The 22928-nt window shown below is 41.0% G+C and overlaps 1 protein-coding gene across 1 annotated transcript; it reads left to right on the forward strand.

Annotated features, from left to right (window-relative positions):
- Positions 1–5122: 5122 nt before the first annotated feature.
- slc17a5 (solute carrier family 17 member 5) lies at positions 5123–22926 on the forward strand. Its single transcript, XM_080781729.1, has 11 exons — positions 5123–5375; positions 8216–8412; positions 11517–11750; positions 12629–12716; positions 13059–13145; positions 15083–15201; positions 16319–16480; positions 17243–17375; positions 18278–18425; positions 18634–18724; positions 21074–22926. The coding sequence occupies exons 1-11, from the start codon at positions 5297–5299 to the stop codon at positions 21224–21226; spliced, it is 1491 nt and encodes a 496-aa protein (XP_080637855.1). The 5' UTR covers positions 5123–5296; the 3' UTR covers positions 21227–22926.
- Positions 22927–22928: the final 2 nt, after the last annotated feature.

Raw genomic sequence — 22928 nt, forward strand, 5'->3', positions numbered from 1 at the left:
ATCACTAGATGGCAGTATAAACCTCACAAAACCATAGCATAGTCATAGATCAGTGGTTTTCAACCCTTTTCATATCAAGGCGACAAGGCCCATTATTTATTCGGCATTTGAGCCACGGGCCACAATTTGATGAGATTCAGCCAAGACTATTTTGTTGTCGTTGGAAAAGATTTTGTCCACAATTCCATGCAGTGTTGATATTAACAGGCAAGCATTGATCAAAAATAACAATTATTAAAATTGTCCATAGTCTGCATGTTAATTAATGCAGATGCTGATGTAGGCTATAACAATAATTTAACAAAAAAAAAGGGGGGGGGAAAAGAAGTGAATTTAAAAATGACACCAATGGACCGGTCACCGGTCCATTTGGTTTCATTTTACGCTCTCAAGAGGTAAAGATCTATAAGGGTCTATTTGGTTACCTATACTCTCCATCATTTAGCTGGGGACCACCTGGAACCTCCCCAACGACCACTGGTGGTCTCCGGACCACTGGTTGAAAACCACTGGCATAGATAAGCAAGCCTAGAATTCGCAAGGCGGAGTCTCCGGCGTAGTTCAGCGACGGCCATCTTGCCACAGTCTGAAACGTTCTGTTGTGGCTGTTTTGAGGTGAGTGATCTGCTCAAACGAACGAATTTACAAACGGTCTGCTTTGTTACTCTATGATTCAGGATGCTTGGACATGTTGAAAGTGCATTATAGTTGTGTGTCGCGGGCTCGCGGCTACTTGCGCAAGTTATCAAGGCTGAGACCAGCTCTCCGTTTGGGACCTCAATATCTACGTTGCTACGCGTAGAAACGGACCAGTCGAGGTTTTCAGTTATCAGGTTTTCCTGAATAACAACCTAAACTTTTGGCTAAATGACAATCTTTGTGGACTGTAATAATAACCATATATTAATAAGAGGTGGGTGACTGAGACATATTGACTGTTGACATATTGTTTAGCAATAGCTTACTTTTGGGAACTTTTTGCACAAAACGAATTCCACCCACTTTTTTATTTGCAAAGCTGCATGTGACAATAAATAAAACTATTCACAATTGATTTGCACATGCTGTAGGCCTAGAAGCGGTTTGGTTTGTTAATTATTATTTTTTTACATTTAGATGCATTGAATCATTGATACAGAAAATTGCTGGCTTTGTGTTTACAGAAGTACGTCTACCAACCAGTGAAGGGCACTGTTTGTTTGGTGAAGATGCCTGACATGTGTGCAGCCAGCGGATGCTCTAATCAACGCAGTCTCGAAACGAAAACCTGTGGGATCACTTTTCACATGTAAGATATAATAATATTATTAATATAATTGAATTCTGAATGATGTAATGATTTTATTACTTTGATCCATTCATACACTAGTAAATAATTATAGTAGCATCATGCGTATTTATTACACATTTTCCGCTGTTCAACACAGACCAGTTCTGTAGAAGCAAATAGGATAGAATAGGATTCAAAACAAGTTTGTTTGTACAGCATGATGATTTGCTTAAGCAACCGGAAATTGCATCATCCCTCAAATGGCGGAGGCACTGGGCGCCTGTTGCAAGCAGGGACTACCTTTTACGCAGAGCCTCGGTTTCGATGGGCGCTGATGGGACGCTTGTTTTACAGTGCCGGCTACTACCTGTATACCTCAAACCCTAACCCTAACCATAACTGCAAGCACGGAGCAGCACATCCCTCACCAACCTTAATCCAGTCGTTTTAACGGACCCCTCACCAACCTTAATCCAGTCGTTTTAACGGACCCAGGGCCCTCACCAACCTTAATCCGGTTGCCTGTAAAACAAGCGCCCCCTCAGTCAGTGACAATCGACTACCTGTGTGTGTGTGTGTGTGTGTGTGTGTGTGTGTGTGTGTGTGTGTGTGTGTGTGTGTGTGTGTGTGTGTGTGTGTGTGAGATACTTCTTTACACCTCCTTGCTAACTTTTCTCACTCTTTGAAGATTCCCCAAAGCGAAACAGTTGAGGAGGAAATGGGAACTTTCTCTACGGAGGAAAGGTTTTGTTGCCCACAAGAGATCTGTGTGCTGCAGTAAACACTTCCAGCCGGAGGACTTTGACAGGACGGGTCAGACTGTCCGCCTTAGAGATGGAAGTATACCATCTGTCTTCTGCTTCTCGACTCCTCGAAAAGTAGGTGTATCGTTAGGCTAAAGGCATTCAGAGATGTCCATGCTTCATATGTCTATGTTCATTTTCCTTGTTTTTTTCCTTCTTTCTGAATGTTGGCATCAATGATGCATTGTATATTACAGTATAATGTGAGATAGTTAAACCTGATTCAAGTCATGTTCTTCCATTTTAGGTAGTAGCACCCAGGACCACACAAACCTCAAGAAAAGCTGAAGCGAGCCGCCTGTCAGTGGATGGTCCTCAGCATTCCCAACAGACTCGGCCAAATGCTTTTATAGCTATATCCAAAACAGCTGTGAGCATCACGGCCACTGCGCAGGTACAAACCTCTGTCACTGTATCCAGACATACTCGTATTTGTGCAGAATGTGCACACAGCGTTGCGCACACACACACACACACACACACACACGACATTAGTCATCTGATTGACGGTTGAGGACATTAGCCATCTGACAGCCAACAGCTGTGAATTGTGAATGATGTCATATAATTAATTCAAAACATTTTCATTATTCTTCCTACTAGGATCACGCCTATGCGTTGCCTGGTTCTCTCAATGGACTAAAGGCCTTAATTGGAGAATCCAAACGTAGAGAATCTCGATTTAGAGAATCCTTGAAGAAGATGACGCTAGAGCTTAGGAAAGTCCAGGCCAGAGAACGGAGGGCAAAGAAGAAGGTGTTGAGTCTTCTGGAGGATCTGCGGTTGCACAACGAGCTAAATGAAGAGTTGAAATCGAAGCTTGATTACTTCTCGGGTAAAATTACTATTCTACTTTTAATTTTACATCTTACGCTCAGATATTGTTTGACTTCGGACTTCTAATTAGTTTGTGATAATTGAATTTCAGATGTGCCGATGGCCCTCTTGGCAAAGCAGGGCCATGAGTTCACAAAGGACCAGAGAGAGTTTGCCCACAATCTCCACCAACATGGTCCAAAAGCTTATGAGTACTTGAGGAACACTCTACATCTTAATCTCCCTCATCCACATACATTACAAAGGTATTTGTGTTGTGCTGCATTTGTATTGAATTTGAACCCAGTTCAAATAAATTAAATGACGGTACTTTATTTATTTTACAAAGGTGGAACCTCCAGGCGAGGAAATCAAATATCTCTGACCTGGACTACTTAAATGGAACAGGATCTGAAGGTTCGGTGGGCACTTCCCTGGAATGCCCTGCAAGGGATACGAGTGTGACAATATGACATGGGAGAAGACCTCAAGAGGTGGCTGTTCGTAGCTAAAGTGCTGTATGGAAGACCCTACAACACAAGAATGTTATGATTGGTACTAGGTAGGTACCACCTAGATCTACGTAGATGCACTGCAGTACGACAGCGGAGCTAACGCAGCAGAGCTCCAGACCCTGATGGAGGGTATGGATGGCAGCCATTCAGAAGTCCCATGTTTGTGTTGGCTAGACCAGGGATCAACCCTTTTGACTTGAAGTTCCATGTTTTTATTTTCTTGATAGTCAGTGTTTTCAAATAGAAAGGAGAGGTCGCACAGCTCGTAGTCACGATGCCAAAAATACTTTTTATTGGGTTACCAACGTTTCGACAAACAAGTTGCCTTCTTCAGGGTAGGTATATATTCATACCCTGAAGAAGGCAACTTGTTTGTCGAAACGTTGGTAAGTATGTTTGTCAGCAAGTTCATATTTTGAACGAGAGGCAGTTGAGAAGTCAGAAATGAAGAGCTTTATAACCATCAGATCAAAACCACGGAGAGCGCCCTAGATTAGGAGAGACGAGGCATTCTTTCTGCAACGGTAAATAGGAAGTGACCGGGACCGCGGATGAACGAAAAGCGAAGCGTATGGTGGCCTTGAAGTCCCACTCAAAAATAAAAAATAATATTCTTCTCTCGTTTGATATCATTGTGTGTGTGTGTGTGTGTCCGTGTGTCCCTGGGCACATTTGAGCCGACAGCTGCGGACAGAAGAAGCTGTGTTTTACGTCATTTCCGAGTTTTTAGACAGCTGGTGGATGGAAAAGAAGCTCCACCCCTGCGGCTGACTGCCGCGGAGGAGAGTGTTTCCGGGAATCTGTCCGTCGATCTGTCCACCAGCTGTCTAAAAACTCGGAAATGACATAAAACACAGCTTCTTCTGTCCGCGGTTGTCGACTCAAGTCTGCCCGTGTGTGTGTGTGTGTGTGTGTGTGTGTGTGTGTGTGTGTGTGCGCTCGTCCGTTTTTTGTGCAAAACTAATGCTTGGAATGGATTCAGAATAATTAAAACCCCCTATAGTTTGACAGGTCACATGCTACTTAAAGCATAATTAAATTTTGACATTTTTGCCTACAGCTCCATCTCAATGAATTAGAATATCTTCCGTAATACTATATACAAATCAAAAAGTAAAACTATATATTCACAATTCATTGTGCATAAAGTGAAGTATTTAAAACCTTTTTGTTTTAATCTTGATGATTATGACATACAGCTAAAAAAAATCCTATCTCAACAAAGTAGAATATTTTACGAGACCACTAAAAAACGAAATGTCGACCATTTGAAAAGTATATTAATGTATGCAGTCAATACTTGGAATCCCCCAAGGACTCCTGGGGGTTCCCGGACCCTACTTTGAGAACCACTGTATTGGAAGACTGCTCCTCTCCCAGCGCCCACACGTTTAGCTTGCCCAATGTGCCCATGCAAGAGCATAAGGGTAGAATCAGTCCTCAACGGCTTCTGACAGAAAGGAGGGATGGGGACCATAGATATGGGGACCCCTCCCCCTCCCCTACTGGGCGGGGATTTTATTTCTTCACCCCGCTGCCAATCATACTTCCGAGTCCGGTCTGGTCCGAGGATATGTAAAGAAGGAAAGGTCACTTTACACAGTCACACTAGCTAGTAGCCAGAGCTAGCTAGGATCATGCTAGGATGAGTAGGATCGGACGTTCGCAACGCATTTCAGTGACGCATATGACCCCTCCGTCTTCACTTATCCGTGGTCCCATCAAAGCCACTTCATGTGTCATGTGATTGTGTGTGTTGTTTTATGTGAGTTCAGTTGGGAGAGTCTGAGAGAGCAGCGTCAGATCAGACCTGAGGTTGTTGCTCTCTTGTCCTGCGATGCACAAGACGACGTCCGAGAGAGAGCAGTAGACCTTTTAATGTGCTATCAATCATGGACCCGTACGACACCGAGGGGGACGAGTCTGAACGACCACTGCTTCGCCGGGGCCAAGATGACAAAGTCGAAAAAGGTGATGTGTTGGTTTAGCAGCTAATAACATAGCTTGTCAGTAAAATCTAGTGTGTAACTAAACTCGTAACTGAGAGTATACAACTAACTTAACCAAATGGACAATTATTTGAGTATTTGTAGTAGACCCTTCCTACCCTAATTTTAACTATCATTTCTACACGTTTACCACTGCTGCTTTTGTTAATATTGTTGCACTTTACTGCACTATACATGTATATGAACGATACTGTACATTTCCCCCCCTTTCTACCACTAACGAGGTTTTCCATGCATATTTGCATGCATTATTTATCTCGTGTTAAAGTCGTGTTCCTGGAGATTTTACTGTGTATAAATGCACACAAAGACAACATGGTGAGATTGGTGACGTTTAACTGTCATCTTTGCTTAGCTTTTTTGCCAGCTGCTTGGACTTCATTTGCTGGTACCTTTACTAACGACTGTAATGATGACAGTGGTGGATACCTTTTCATGATTGACTGCCTCTAGGACACCTGCACCTCTGAATGTGTTAAACTGACATTGAGCCTATGACACACAGGGCTGTATTTTGCGTGTCTTAAGTAGCAGGTCTTATTCCCTAACTTGAGTAAACTAAAGACCTGGAGGCGTGATCAATGCCATTTGGCTATTCTGAGTGGCCAAAGAGCATTGACCACGCCTCCAGGTCTTTAGTTTACTCAAGTTAGGGAATAAGACCTGGTACTTAAGACACGCAAAATACAGCCCACAGTGTGGCTTCCCCCCAGTAGGCTACATTCACATTCAGTAGATCCTGTGATCTTTTGTGGCCAGATGTAATTTCTTGGGGTCTAGTAGGACTATAGTAAATAATAAAAAAATAAATCGCCACAATATTTTGTAAATAAAGACTTATTTAATCCCATGAGAAGAAAGAGTAACTAACTAGGTGCTCAATGGAGTTAGCAGGATGTGATAATGATAAAAAGGTGCTCACACAGATCAAAACATGATAAAAATCCTTCTCTTTGTATCGTATTTAATCCCATGTTCGAATGCCCCCGCCCCCATGTCAATATCTAAAATCGCTAAAACAAAAAAGGCAGCAAATGAAAACTTTTACACTCATCTTTACTTTCTCTAATATCAACCTAAAACATGAACCGTGGTTGAAAAAAACTAAAGTTGTCCTTTAAGTCAATGATTGGGATTCATTTCCTGGGCCACTCGTCGTTCTAAAAGGGGGAGGGACTGCGACGCTCTATTGGCTGCTGTTGTGTATACAAGTAAATTAAACTGAACATATTAACCTCACTCTCAGCCTCTACCTTGTTAAACGCATTGGTAGACTAAGATAATAACGTAACATGGTGTCAGAATAAAGTAGGCATTAAGGAAAGTGTCTGAAGTCTTCCGCAGAGCTAGAGGAAAGCTACAACAAAACAGTGACTGAACCAACAAAAGAACGTCGGGAAGCGAACAAAAACAAAGGCCGGGAGTTTGTGACAGAAACGTTTTTGGGGGAAAAACAGTGAAAAGATGCACAATGGAGACAGCCATGACGCACCACCATCGGCACAAGTAGCTGCAACTCCAGTAAGCAGTGAAAAGATGCACAATGGAGACAGCCATGACGCACCACCATCGGCACAAGTAGCTGTAACTCCAGTAAGCAGTGTGCAACTGACTCCACCAGGCAAGTTTGATTTCTTTTGACAGAAAAGCGCCTGGTCTACATTTGTACTATTTCTGTACTGTAAAGACGACCTTAGTAGACAATTTTTTATGATTGCCTGCCTCTAAGCCAATGGGAGACTTACCCATAAAACCCATAGTCTGCTGTTGTATAAGGCGTGCGCGTCTACAGAAGCTAATGTTATGAGCTAACTGGAGCCGAGGAAAGCCATGAACCAGCAAAAGAACTTCGGAAATGAACAAAAACAACGGCCGGGAGGTTGTGACAGAGAAACATACAAGTTCTTTGGGGGAAAAAACAAAATATGCACAACGGAGACGGCCAAGCAGCAGCGCTTGCGGCACCTGGCAGTTATGACTCGTTATTCTAGTTTTAGTTAGAACAGCATCAAGCCTGGGTAAACGGTCTCAAGCATCTATCCCCAGGCTAGCACAGCAGACCTCATACGACAACAAACCCACTAACCCAGACCTAGCATCAATACATTGATGTACACTCTAGGCCGGGCCTAGAGTCTAGGCCCTAGAGTGTACATCAATGTATTGATACTAGGTCTGGGGGAGTCTAGGGGACGAAGCTGAAGACATTCTTTGAAACCGTTATTGTGTCCTCTGCCCAAGGTTTTACCCCATCCATCCACGTGTACTGACATCTCTGCCGAGGTATTCTTTTACACGCGCGCACACACACACACACACACACACACACACACACACACACACACACACACACACACACACCCTTGAGAAAAGTAACTGATGGCTTGTTGCAGCTGGCAGTTATGAGTATGACTGAGTCATTCTAGTTTGTAACCTTTTTACAGCACAAGTATCAGCTACTCATCTGCAATGTTAATTTACAGCAGCATACACATCATCAAACAGGGTTGTTTTCATCTTTTCATGCAAGTCTTGTGTTCCCCTTTACCTGGTAGTTAGCGGGTTTTTTTGCCTACTTTGGGATGTGTCACGAGTGTTTGGAATGTGTGACTGCCTGCCGTGCCTGGTCTGAAAATATAAATTCAGACAGACCTACCTGGACTTTGCAGCGGCTCCACCAGCACCAACATCAGAGTCAATTTAGAGTATATTTGCAAACGTAAGAGATGTCAAAGCCTACAAATGTATTATGTAATATATATTTTAATGTATGTAAATTAAATCCTGTTTATCTTCCCACAGCCCCAGCATGCTGCTCGGCACGCTACAACCTGGCCTTCCTGTCCTGTTACGGTTTCTTCGTGGCCTATGCCTTGCGGGTCAACCTCAGTGTGGCCATGGTGGACATGCTGAACGCCACCCATCATGCCAGTCCCAACCACAGCTCCTCGGTGTGCCCTGCACACCCCAGCCCTGCACGTCCCAAACACAATCACACTGTGAGTAACGTATGCTTCATTTCACGTACTGTACTTACCGACCGCTCTATCCAGTTCTTCATGTGTTTACACTTCCACCAGCAACAACACTGCAAAAAGAAACTGAGGCTAACAGACAATCTGTTTGACAGCATTCCTTTGCAAAAGTATCTAAAATTACACATTTAAAATACCCACCTACTTAAATGGCAAATAAAACCTAGCATATAGTGCAATATTGGGACATGGATTGTTGACTAATTGCTTATAGACCTATAGAGCTCTAATAAATTGGTTAGCACTTACCCCTTCTAACAAAGTTTATATGAATGAAGAATTCTAATGATATTTGACAATGCTCTTTTTTGTTGTTGTGTGATCAATGATCATCATTAATTCAATATTGAAAATAACCACCAATTTTAAGCCTTAATATAGGCTGCGAATCAGAATAATGCAATCACATAATAAATACAGTAAGTCAATTATTTAATATTAATAATAAAGTCTATGTGCCATGAAAAGTGTTATTAAATGTCTGCAACACAATTTCAAATACACCCATGCAATTTGCATAGGTGGTATGGCTTTGGCTTTTTTTCTCCAAATTGTCCCTTGACCTACCAATCGAAATGTAATGATAACGATTCATGATGCTTGGTTCACAACTGTCAAACTAGAAAATACTGTCATTTTCTGTATAAAAAAAAAAAGAAAAAAGGTTCACATGTCCCTACCTCGTCAGATTACCTGTAAAGTCCTCCCTTCTCATGAGTGTGAATCAACTGGGTTTATGTATGAAACCGTTTTTCTATGAACAAAATGCACAAATAAAGAGAAGAGATTTACTGGATAATTCTTGTATGCACAGAGAGAGAGAGAGATATGCTACTGGACTGGAGCAGAGAGTTAAATTAGCCCTTCTGCGATCCAGCAGATAGATGTCTATCTTTATATTGTTTCTGTCCATCGCAAACGCATATTATATCATCCCCAAATGATGTGTGATGTCTGGTCTAGAGGGATGGCCTGGCCTAGCCAGCGTGATGTCTGGTCTAGAGGGGCGGCCTGGCCTAGCCAGCGTGATGTCTGGTCTAGAGGGATGGCCTGGCCTAGCCAGCGTGATGTCTGGTCTAGAGGGACGGCCTGGCCTAGCCACCGTGATGTCTGGTCTAGAGGGACGGCCTGGCCTAGCCAGCGTGATGTCTGGTCTAGAGGGACGGCCTGGCCTAGCCAGCGTGATGTCTGGTCTAGAGGGACGGGGGCCTAGCCAGCGTGATGTCTGGTCTAGAGGGACGGCCTGGCCTAGCCAGCGTGATGTCTGAGTGAGCTAGACCAGGCCGTCCCTCTAGACCACTCACTCTAGATTATTAACTCGTGCATAGTTGCCCACCCCAGGATTATGGTGTTACCCTTACAAAAGGAATATATATCTATGTTTTCCAACATTTCATAAGGGGACACTTACCGTAGCAAGCACACTGAAACGGATAATTACCGTAGTATTACTCCTACTACTTGATGTAGTACCTACATTGGTTTTAAAGTAGGGCTGGGCCTTAATATCACAAAATATATTTCATCAAAATATTGTGATGACATTGTGGGGATGACTGTTAAAACATTTACACAATGATAGTTTAAAAAAAATATATATATATATATATATATAGTTTATTGGGGCCGGTTAGGCAGCACATCTGACAAGAAAATCTTTGCACATAGTCACCTATTATTATTTTTTAAGTTTTTTAAAAAGCATCACAGAAACACAAACGTAAAGAAACAACGTACACCTCCCCCACCCAACGAAACAAGGACAAATGGGACAAAAACTTAAGTAAAAACACAGGTCACAGACTCACAGTTCACATCATGGGTCACAGTCAGAGTATTGTACACTTGAGAGAGGCACTGTCTGTTCATTCTGAAATCCACAGTCCGCTATATTTGGGTCACACCGAGCAGTCTAATCCAGGGAGGTATATTTGGGTCACACCGAGCAGTCTAATCCAGGGAGGTGCTATATTTGGGTCACACCGAGCAGTCTAATCCAGGGAGGTGCTATATTTGGGTCACACCGAGCAGTCTAATCCAGGGAGGTGCTATATTTGGGTCACACCGAGCAGTCTAATCCAGGGAGGTACTATATTTGGGTCACACCGAGCAGTCTAATCCAGGGAGGTTCTATATTTGGGTCACACCGAGCAGTCTAATCCAGGGAGGTATATTTGGGTCACACCGAGCAGTCTAATCCAGGGAGGTATATTTGGGTCACACCGAGCAGTCTAATCCAGGGAGGTACGAATATTGAAGTATTCTATAAAGCGTCTCCATGCCTTTAAATCCCTCTTCAAAACTCATCTGTTCTCCCTCGCCTTTAACTGCACCTGATTTACCTGTATATTATTTCCTGCTCTGTGCTATTGTATGCTCTGTTGCTATGCTCTACTGTCTTGTTTTACTGTTGTTCAGCACTTTGGTCAGCTTTGGCAGTTGTAAAGGTTCTATACAAATAAAGTTTTTATTATAATTTGATGCTTTAGTGAAGCCTTCGGAGGTTCATCTGAGAGAGAATTAAATTTTTTCTAAGCTTAAGTACATCACATCGTTGAGCCAGATTGAGTGAGAGGGTGGATTTGGCGATTTCCAAGATAGTAATATTCTTCTTTTAGCTAACAAAAAGCAATATTACAAAAGCAATATTCTCTAACTTCTGATTTGTGTACTGTACTGTAAGGGGTTTGACAGTGTGCCGAATATAGCCATCAATGGACAGGGTTGTAGTGCAATTTCTAGCACGTCTGACAGTGTGACAAACACAAGTGACCAGAATCGCACAATGATAGTTTTGATAAATCCTCATCAGTAATGGCCATAAAATAACTATTAATAATAGTAGCCTGAAAGTGTATTGTACTAAAGACTCAGAGACATACGGTATCCAAAGGGATTCTGATTAAATAATCTGAATTGCGTTAATTATAGTAGATTCTGATTTGATCAAATATTTTCAACACTGAATTCAACTGATAACCAAAGAGCACCAGGTTCACCTTGTTCACCAGGGAGACACTGAACATTTTCTCTAATGTTGCATGGGTATGTTAATGTTTCGCCTGCAGGCTAGTGTGTATGACTGGGATTCCGAGACCCAGGGCTGGATCCTGGGTTCCTTCTTCTATGGCTACATCCTGACCCAGGTGCCTGGTGGCTACCTGGCTAGCCGCTATGGAGCCAAGTGGCTGATGGGCCTAGGAATTCTGGGAACAGTAGTTTTTACAATGCTGACTCCTGCAGCTGCTGACCTGGGCCCTGGGTACCTCATCGCTGTACGAGTGCTGGAAGGAGTAGGAGAGGTAGACAATAATGTTATTTACCCAGATTGATGCATGTAATCACTACTACTTCTTCTAATTTAATACTACAATGCACATGTCATTGCTTTCAGGACGCTAGAAGGAATAGGATATGTGGGGGTTAGGGAAGAGATCTAGGCATGTAAGGCAAGCCTTTTAAGTGTGTGCTAGTTAGAAATTCAAGAGAAACTTTGACAATAATTGGTATTTACATTTTAGGCAGGCCGTTGACACCAAGAGTTACATTAAGTTTGCATTAAGGGTGCCCGACCAGGCAAGTGCTCAGTTGAGGTGACACAACCGTCTATAAACGCAACACAAGATATGTCTAATTCTAAACACCTGAACGAGTGCTATGTCTTCTGGTCTATGGAATGCAAAATAAGAGAGCACACTTTTTACCTATAATGTGCTGTTTTCACTGTTCTTCACTTACAAATATAAAATAACTAGTGTGAACCAAAAATGTAGGTATTTTTTTTAATTGCACAGCCCCAGAAAGTAAAAAAAAATAAGTTAAATTGAAGGGTAATTCAAATTTTACCTATAATTTTATACTGGACGATTTAGTTTTCGGGGCAAGTGGGCATAACCTTTGGGCAAGTAGAACATGACTTGTACTTGCCCGACAGGCAAGTGCCTCTGAGACCTTAGTGTCAACCCCTGGAATAGGTAGTTAGACTCTTATCCAAACCTTTATAGAGGTACGGATTGAGTGTACTGGCAAATGAGTATGGGTGAATGAATGGTGAATACTTACAATTGCACAGTATTTAACTTGTGACTTTTCAGGAATGTGATGGTTATGCCTTTATCCTCTATGGATTTGTGTCTGTGGCGTGCAATCCTGTTGACGCTGTCATTCTGTTGGTCTTCAGGGAATGACATTTCCTGCCATGTATGCTATGTGGGCAGCTTGGGCCCCACCGATGGAGAGGAGCCGACTGCTCACCATCTCTTACACTGGTAAATGTATACTTTATAGTGTCGTGACCTATGGTCGTGACCTATTCACTCAACATAAGTTACATACTGTATTTTCAACTAAAACCAGCATGTAATTCATGATTCTGTTTGCCTATAGGTTTCATGTGTGACTTAGGATTCACATACAGCCACAAATATCTAACAATTACAAAGTCTGCCATGTCTTTTAATATATTTAGATACATGTTAAAACCTTGCATGCACTTTCATTTTGTTACTGTTATCATACATGCCAATCTTATGAATGTATCATTTTGTTTCCAGAAAGGCAACTGTCTTTTTACATGCAGTATATAACATCCGAAAACATGTCTTCTTTAGGAGCCCAGCTAGGGACAGTGATTGCCCTCCCTCTGTCTGGAGAGATCTGCTTCTACCTGGACTGGACCTATGTCTTCTATTTGTTTGGTAATGATGCTATTTTCTAAACAATATAGCTTGAAACACACTGCACACCTGCTTCTTATAGGCCCTCGTTTATTAACGTGGTGTACACCCAAATTTGGGTGTACACCGTGTTGATAAATGAGGGTCTATGTGTGTAGTACATAGCCAAGGCAAATCAAATTGTTTTTCAAATGTCATATGGCGTAAACTTTGTCTTTGCCTATCTAACAATATTGAGATTTATTTTCTCATCACCAAGCTCTAATTCTTTTTTTTGTTGTTGAATATTTTGTTTTTATTTTCAATTTTACCAAGCTCTAATTCAAAGACAAGCATTGGTATGAATTATGAAAGCATGAAATGCAGAAGAAAGAAAACAAGAGAGATAGCTGCACACTATAGTTCTCTGTTTATGTCTTCTATTTCGGCATCTGTGAGCTCAAGTTTTTGTTGACTGCTAGTCTGCCAGCCTTTTAACCTTTGACAGCCAAAGACGACAGTTTCCACTAAGTCATGCACAGTTTGCAGAATGCACAGCTTCTGTATATTTGTTCCTCTTTCTTATTTCTTTTGTGGCAATGATTATTATGGAATGTTTGGGCTCTCTAGGGGTTCAATCATTCAATGTTAGGGCACAATGTAATACAGTAGTGTTGGCTGTGTCTGTGTTTGCTGCCTTTCTCTACAATCTATATACTATATTGTGCGACAATAGATGATCTACAAGCTCAATGTGTTGCATGATGCATCATGTTGCAGTTCTGCTATTTTTGCTGGGGGTTTTTTGCTGAGGGGGTTGCAGCGGTTTGCCTGACACATGCCACCTCAGTGGTATAAGCCAGGGTAGAGTGTGAAGTTATTCTGTATGCATCGATCTGAAGTTACACCCAGCCCTGAGTTCCGGTTAGTTTATCTCTGGCTCGGTGTGACTGCTTAGATCAGTCACCACCCACATGTCACCACAGTTTTATATTATTATTATTATTATTTTTGGATATAGAGAAATATGGAGCATTTTCAATTAAGTAAGCATTGGATTTATAGAGCACAGCATTTAGAACTGGGTAAAATATAGAAACTTTTATATGTAATAAAAACTGGATACACAAACAGGTTATTAAGGTTTAAATATGTCAGGAAGTCAGACACGAGAACGGCAAAGATAATCCTGTTATTGACAATACACAAACACAAGCAAACAGGGCCAACTGTATGCTGTATCATTAGTACATGTACATGTGCCTTTTGGTGTGAACAGCAGGCTCCTGTTTTGGGAGCAAGAATTTGACTTTGCTGCATTCACAGTGCTTCTGTGTCCAGTGTGGCAATTACAAGCAAATTAGAAACATTGGCTCTTTAGATTCTTTAATTTGTAATGGATATTGTGTTTCATTATTTCATATCCTGCCCATCAGCTGAGAACAGCCAGGGTCACAGTACCACTGGTCAGCAATGATGCATTCAAATTCTCATACGGACTCACTGGTGTCCTCACTGTTGCTGAAGGGTTGTCTCCTCATTTGACCTAGATTATCACCAGAACAATTTTGGATTTGAATTTATCCGAACACATGAGAGCCAGTTTTTTGCCACAGCCTGGACCTAACTATTTCTTGTCACAATAGTCACATTCTGAAATATTAAACGTACAATATTGTGGCATCCTCTGTCTAGTCGATCTTTGTTTTTTCTTCATTCTAAAATGCCACAATGACTATATCACAACTACCAGTTGACACGTTCTCTCAGTGTAGAAAACATTGCCACCCACTACCTTCTACTTAGCTAGATGCTGATTGGCTCAAACTTAATCGAATACAGGTTTTTGCAAAGGTTTTAGTACCACTGTACACTCTCCAAAATATATACTGGTACTTTGTTTCCACAATCCTGCATAAAATGAAGACGCATCTAAAATACTGTAAATTAATGTTGTCTGTTGGTGTTTGTCTGTTCAGGAGCCGTCGGGATGGTCTGGTTTGTCCTGTGGGCTGTTTTAGTGCATAATAAACCCAGCACTCACCCTTACATCTCAGAAAAAGAGAAACTATACATCACCAACTCCCTCAAGAATGAGGTAAGAAGACTGCACGGGCTCATGGGAGTTTGGTTTTAAAGTGAAATGTCATCCACTGTTCATGTACATTATTTAGTAAGTGTAACTCTTGAATACTGTTGATCCATGAGGCAGAAATCAGGAATGAGATTTGCAACATGCAATTTGCAGTTTATCGCTAAAGGGAAAGGTTTCCCTGCTATTTATTGGTTTGGCATGTGTCGTGTGACAACAGGTGACAACCGGTCGTTTCGAGGAAGCAATCTGATTGGTTGAAACAGCAAAAACGATGCGTCAGCATTGCATTTGAAATGCTGACGAGATCACATACCGGTATATAAACCATTTTTAGACGGATATAAAACACAAATCAAGTCTACACGTAAGGCATAGAGACATAATATACAGACCATGAAACAAAACATAATTACATATTGAGGTAGGGAGGTTCAGAAGCAGGTTATTAAATTGACCATATGATATTGGGGTACCAATTTTCATTCTATTCGATGTGTCCTGACTCCCGATGTAAAAAAAAAGACAATGCATGTAACATCAGTTCTATGAAAAGTTAAATCTCTGTTGCTAGCTAAGAAGGGTAGGTGTGGCATTAAGACTATAGTGTATGTTATAGACTACAAGGTCCAGGATGCTTTGCACAGGGAGACTTCTGCACTGCGCTTCGGAACTGAGAGTTTCAGAGTTCCTGCAGCATCGCAGGCGTGCATTAATGACGATAAAGAACACCCTCTCGTGTAATATTGCTTAATTTTATTTTACATTCCTATTGTCATACCACACTACGACAATTTTAATGTACAGTAATGTACGATCTTTATAAACTGCAGCATTTTATTCCTTTATCACATGACATTTGACCTAATAATCAAACTGTCCCTTGAATATGTGTACAGTTTTGGCAAAAACTGAATTCATTATTGTACCATATGTGCACGCAGGTTTAATATTATTATGGACTCTGTCTTTATGCCATGTTACAACCACTGAGCTCTACTGCATCAGTGTGATTAATGAACTCATGTGAAGGCTTTTTGTACGTGTAAGTCAGTAAATCCTGAACGCGAATGTAATGTGTCTGTCCATGTCTGATGTCTTGTTATTTTGGTCATTGCTCCAGCTGTCTACCACAGTGGATCACATCCCCTGGCGCTCCATTTTGACATCAGGGCCGCTGTGGGCCATCGTAGTAGCTCACTTCTCCTATAACTGGACTTTCTACACGCTCCTCACCCTGCTGCCAACATATATGAGTGACATACTGGGCTTCAGCATACAGCAGGTGATGCCTTTTGCAGTGAGCACTTACTATGAGACCTAGCAGATCATGTCTGTCTGTGTGTCTGTCTGTGTGTCTGTCTGTCTGTCTGTCTGTCTGTCTGTCTGTCTGTCTGTCTGTGTGTCTGTCCCGCTATCCAAATATGGAGTGTGTTGCATCAGCAATCACTCAGCTCCATATATGGGCACAAAAGGGGCCAGGTCCACTCAGCTCCACATATGGGCACAAAAGGGGCCAGGTCCACATATACAGTAACAGCGGGACAGACACACAGACAGACAGACAGACAGACATGATCTGCAGGGTCTCAGCTGCGTTCGCTTCCCGCGTTTGCGCGTCTTACTGGTAGAACTCAAGTACATACAGTCACATGGACTGTATGTAAACATGATGCTGTCAGACGCAAGCATAAGCATAAACCCACAGATATACATTTATTCTTGTTCTGCAGTACAGATTCAAATGCAGACTCTGATGGATAAGATGGTTGGGGCTGCACAGTTTATTAAAAATGTAATCTACAATGCATTACTGGCTGCTGTATTATCCAAATAATTTGGTTATTGACATTTTTATAACTCATGTTTATATAAATACATCAATGAAAATCATATTGGGTTGGATAAAATACAGTATGTCCACATGTCAAAATCCACCTGACTTGGGGCATTCACTCTCAAGGCTCTTTGGGAAAAAAATATTTTAATTCATTATTATTGGCCTCGTCCAAATGTTTAATGAACATGGCTGTCTTCTCTGCTCTAGAATGGCGTGCTATCAGCTCTGCCATCCATTGGCTGTGCCATCATGGCTATACTGGGGGGTCAGTTGGCTGATTACCTGAGGGAGACCTGCCAATACCGCACCGTCTGTGTCAGGAAGGCATTCTCCATCATTGGTGAGGTACAGCAATGGCATAGTACATGTTCACACACAACTGCACTGGCTGAAGAAGTGCTGCCTTTCATATATTTATATATTTATCACATACCCAGCCTTCGTTTGCCCTGGGAGAGGCGAGTGATAATGGGACAGAGAGTGATAGGAAGGCATTGTTGAAGTAACTCAACTGTCAAAAATAGTGGTACACTGACAACAAATGTATATTGAGGCTTTTTGGGTACAAACAAGTGGTAAAATACTGACCGTGAGAAAGAGTGGACATTGTGGTCCTCAGACCATCTGCACTAATTCTATGTTTTATGTCTTAGCTTTAAATAGTTAGTGGTGGCCAATGGGAATGAAACTGAAAGGCACAACAAAGGTGCCATCAGTCAGCCGTTATGGTGTGGCCAAGAACTACTGTATTAGTCAGAACACAATCGATACAATAGTTTACATAATTGACATACATTTGGAATAAATCCAACAATGTCATATATCTGTGGCCTACATCCTACATTTGTCATAGATTATGTTTTTGACACACAAATAAATTCCAAAGGGTCTTTTGTGTACCATTATTTTACAAGCAAACCTGTGTCTTCTGAGTTGATAATATGACAATTTTGTATTCATTCCAAACTATGGTGATGCCCATTGGGAATGATGCCCGTTGAGAATGCACACACTGCTATGCAATAACGGTTGTACCCGTTGTCCGAGTACTTGGTGGCAGTCTATGACGTCAGGAGTCGGACTATCATGTCATTGATGTCATGTTGACAAGATATCGCAGTTGCTCATTTACATGCACGCAGAGATTGCATGCATTTATTTTTTAGAAGGATGTATGTTAACTACTGCATGTACTATAGAGTGACCATGCCACTATTGGACTCTTCTTTTGTTTTTGTACAGGTATGATCGGTCCAGCAGTATTCCTGGTTGCAGCAGGCTATACGGGCTGCAACTATACCCTGGCTATTACTTTCCTGACCATCTCCTCTGCCCTGGGTGGACTGTCTGCCTCCGGCTTCAACATTAACCACCTGGACATTGCCCCCTCGTAAGACTTTACCATCTATCTGCCAGCGGTCTTATCTACTCTATAATTCATTCACCACTACCTGTTGTGCATGGACAAAGGCTCATGGCACTTAATCCAGACTTTATAGGCCTGTATCACACTGTCTGGATAAGAGCTCAAAGTCTGATCAAATGTTCACAGTGTAGCAGTTAACCAAATGACATTTAACAAACGTGTTTCTTTCTAGATATGCTGGCATTCTGCTGGGTATCACCAACACTTTTGCCACCATTCCCGGCATGGTGGGTCCTGTCATCGCCAGAGCCCTAACAAAAAATGTAAGTACCAGGGTCGCATTTATCATAATAAATCTATTTGTATTGTTGTTTATTTACTTCGTTAAAGCTTCGTTAAATTTACAAAGTGCTTTAATAAACAACATTAAAGTAAACCTTTAACAGCTTACTTTTGCTTATGCAAGCCACAGTTTCCTACTACACCCAGCTCCTCCTATGCTCGTCTGATTTGACCAGCGTCATTGTCTCATGTCATCACTCTGCTTGCTCTGTTCTGTCCTGAGTACACATGGTTTTGCATGTTGCTCTCTTTCATGTATGCATATGGAGAGATCTCAGATTAGAGCCATGCAACCACCAGACATTTACTGCTTAAAATAGCAATGAATTCAAATATAATATAAATGAGTCAGTCATGGTGCTGATAAACTGTAGCCCTAGTGTCCAGATGGTAACTTCACCTTGACTTTCATTTCCTGTGTAATTGGTTTAGGTTTGAAGGCAGGATTAGCAAGTATACATTTGGCCACTAGAGGGTGTACATAATCTATCATATAGAGCGGTCCTCAAACTTTTTTGGCTGTGCACCCCCTGTTACCTCCTGATCTAGCTGATGCACCCCCAACGCTCAGTCTCGTTTTATTTGGCTGAATATGATAATTTTTTTACTATGATTATGGCAAATAATCACAGAATGTCACTGCATTGAGACTAGAGACATGCAGCTGCTGTATACTCCTGCAGCTCTATACATCTCCTTACAACAGTGTTTACCAGATTTAGCTGATTGTGTTAAATTACACCATAAAACCGCTATTACCCTTTTTATGTCACGCACCCCCTAGAGGGCTTTCGCGCACCACAGTCTGGGAACCCCTGACTGATGGAAGCACAATCTTTCTTCTTTTTTTTAACTGCAGCAACTTTAATTGTGATGGTTAATGCTATTTTTGTCTTTTTTTTAATAGTCCCAGACGTTATTTAATTAAGCTTTTGGTTAGCTATCAGTTTCCCCACCAAACAGTGTGGGACATTTAGTATAACAGGGTAGTACCCGTATTGTCCCGAATATAAGACGACTCTGATTATACATTTTCATTTTTCAAGACTCATTTGTAGAAAAAGAACATTGAATGTCAAATAGTCTAGTCCCCGATTATAATACGACCCGTTTTTTTAGGATATTTCCATTACATAGTAATGTATAAATACAAAGGAGCAATTATACTTGAGAGGGAGTGCATAATATTTATGATTTAGAGAGTGAATTATTGTGAATTATAGAATTTGAAAACTAGGTGGCCGTTGCTAGGTTACAGATGAGGTACTCTAAATACTGTGGAGTCATTCAGAGTTCTTTAGATGTTGACAACTTGGGAATTATTAGAATACCTCAACCAATCAAATGCTATGTCCAAACTAACTGTGGTACAATAATGCTAATGCTTGTTCTGTGTTCCTAAATCACCTGTGCGATCCGATCTACGAGTGGATTGGCCCGGATGATTAAAAAAATGTATAAAAATAGCATTCCCAGTGTCGCTTTGGTTCGGTCCCCCCTGTTTGTTTTTTTAGTCTCGCCAGTCGCTACGAGTTGGAATAAAAGGGGGATATACCAAACGACCTACCGGTATTCCAAGAAGTACTTGAAGAAACTTGTCAGATTCATACATCAAAGCTTTTACTGGGTAGGCCCTAAAATGATGATGCCCCTTGATCGCTCGAAATTATTTTGGGTAATTCTGATTCCGGTTTGGGGGTTCCGGCCTGATGACTACAAACCAGACAACATGACGTAAGTTATCGTCCGCTCCTGACCGGATCAAAAACCCAAAATGGGAAAGGAACTGGTTAGAATAACGTGTTCCTTCCACGCGCTACGTCCAACCAGGGAAACAGAGCAACTTGGACACTCAGGCATGAAGGAAGCATGAGTTCAAGTCCGTTGCGCTCCCCATGTCCCCTATATATGGAGACTAGGTTGGCGGAGGGTTTGTAGAGCCCAGGATCACATTAGATAATTGACACTGGGGTGAAAAATGGGTTACAAAATCGTGGAAAAAAATAAAAAATGGTATGCCTCCCAGGTTACTAGTAGTAGCCTGGGTTTGGCAGTGGTGCCTAAACCCTTTAGCTCGAGACCCAAAAGACAAATTTGATGTCTCCCTGGGACTCAAACTAGTAAAAATAGGCAATCTATGCGGTCGCTATGTGACGCGTTGAGCTTTTTTTCTGGTATTTTCACTGCTTTTAAAAGTTAGTTTTACATTTATGGAATTGTATTTATCAAATGATATTTTTTTTTAAATAATAATCGTGGTTTTTGAAATAATAACCAACCACACTGTTTGGGAAACTGTGCAATAATTTGTTTGACTTATTCTGTTCTAGAACACTATTGAGGAGTGGCAGACGGTGTTTTACATCTCTGCTGGGATCAACCTGGTGGGAGCGGCCTTCTACACCCTGTTTGGCAGAGGCACAGTGCAACCCTGGGCAGTTCCCAGATCCTACACGGAAGGACTCCTAGTTGACTCTCAATGAAACAAGTACCAGACAGTCACCTGCACAGAAGAGTGTTGGAGATTCTGCTATATTGTGGCTGCTTTGCACACAAACACTATTGGGAAGACGTAGCCTTATATAAATAAGCCTCTTAAGCTTTTAAAGTTCCCTTTTTTATTTTATGATGGTAAGTGGACCATTTGAATTGTATTTCCTGGTTATAAGGCCATGTTTAATTATATTATTTTGTAAAAAAAATATTATGTGTACATTTTTATGTTGTATTCATGTTTTAAGTTTTGTTTACAGGGCTTGCACTTTCTCTTTGTCAAATATAGGTGTCAAGATTTTTTTGTAATGAAAAGCATTTAACAGATCCCTAGTATCCCAAGCCTCGGTTGTTTTTCTGTCCTACAAAGAAGTTAATGGCATCACTTGGCTCCTTTTTAATCAGGGATTTATTAGACTGGGGACACTGTTTGAATGCTATTATCATCCTAGTAGGATACTGTTTGAATGCTATTACCATCCTAGTAGGATACTGTTTGAATGCTATTACCATCCTAGTAGGATACTGTTTGAATGCTATTACCATCCTAGTAGGATAGAACACCAGGTGTTCATTCTGCAGTATTGGTTCTCAACCAACGGTTTTCATTATCCATCTAAATCAGGGATGGATTCAGTATAGTTATACATCATGGTGGAATAGAAAAGCACCAGGGCTACATTTATAGAAATGAACCTTTGTCCTATAGAATCTTAACAAACAAATGAAATATGGTTTATGGCTTTGGGATTGTCAAAGTTGTAAACAAAAAAACAGCCATAATATGGTATGTCAGAACATTAGAGAGAGTCACCAAAATAATATTGACATGGAGTCCCACTCCCTTGTTTCATTACCGTTTGGCTTTGATTTGGTTATAAACATGTTTTATTGAAGGACATTTCATAAATGAGACCCGCAAGGGAATGGGAAGTACACAATATGTGAAAGATTTTACTATATCTGCCAATAACAAATATCCACCATTTTACACTGCCCTTGTGCCTTATAAGTAGCCTATATTACAGTAGTCTAGCAGGGTTAGAGAATTCAGGACAAGGCCTATATCATCTAGAAAATTACATTAGGCCTACTCATTGCAAAAGTGAAATGCCATTAAAGATTACTGATTTTTATTCTTTAGATAGTCTAATATTTGTAGTGTATGCTTTAGCTAACTGCATTTGTGGTATGCAAACGTTAAGGGGAATGCTTAAGCTATACACTGTATGCCATATATACACAAGTTTTTTTTTTTGTCCTCTGGCAACATTCCAGAAAAAAAAATGTCTGCATTGTATTTTGTTAAGGCAGTAACTAAATCCAATTATGATCTAAACAAAAATGTGTGTTTATTTACTATTAGGCCAATTGGCCAAATATATATATTTTTTTATTGACAGACGTAGCCAATAGAAGACATACAACCAATTAAAAACATACAAAACTAATTTTAAAATAAATGTATTAACTTCTAAAACTTGCATAGGCATGTCTCAAATCACATAACATGCGTTGAGAGATGGATCTAGAGACAATCCTGCCACACTGGATTTGTTATAAAGAATAAGTATTTCTATGTTAATTGGATCTGCCGCCATCTGTTATGTATCTTTCCATTCCCACAGCAATATACAGAAAAACATGGCATATTTTGGACATAGTTGATTAATCATGATTCATTAATTTTTA

This window comes from Protomyctophum bolini (assembly GCF_963924005.1).
Source record: "Protomyctophum bolini genome assembly, chromosome: 14".
Taxonomy (NCBI): domain Eukaryota; kingdom Metazoa; phylum Chordata; class Actinopteri; order Myctophiformes; family Myctophidae; genus Protomyctophum; species Protomyctophum bolini.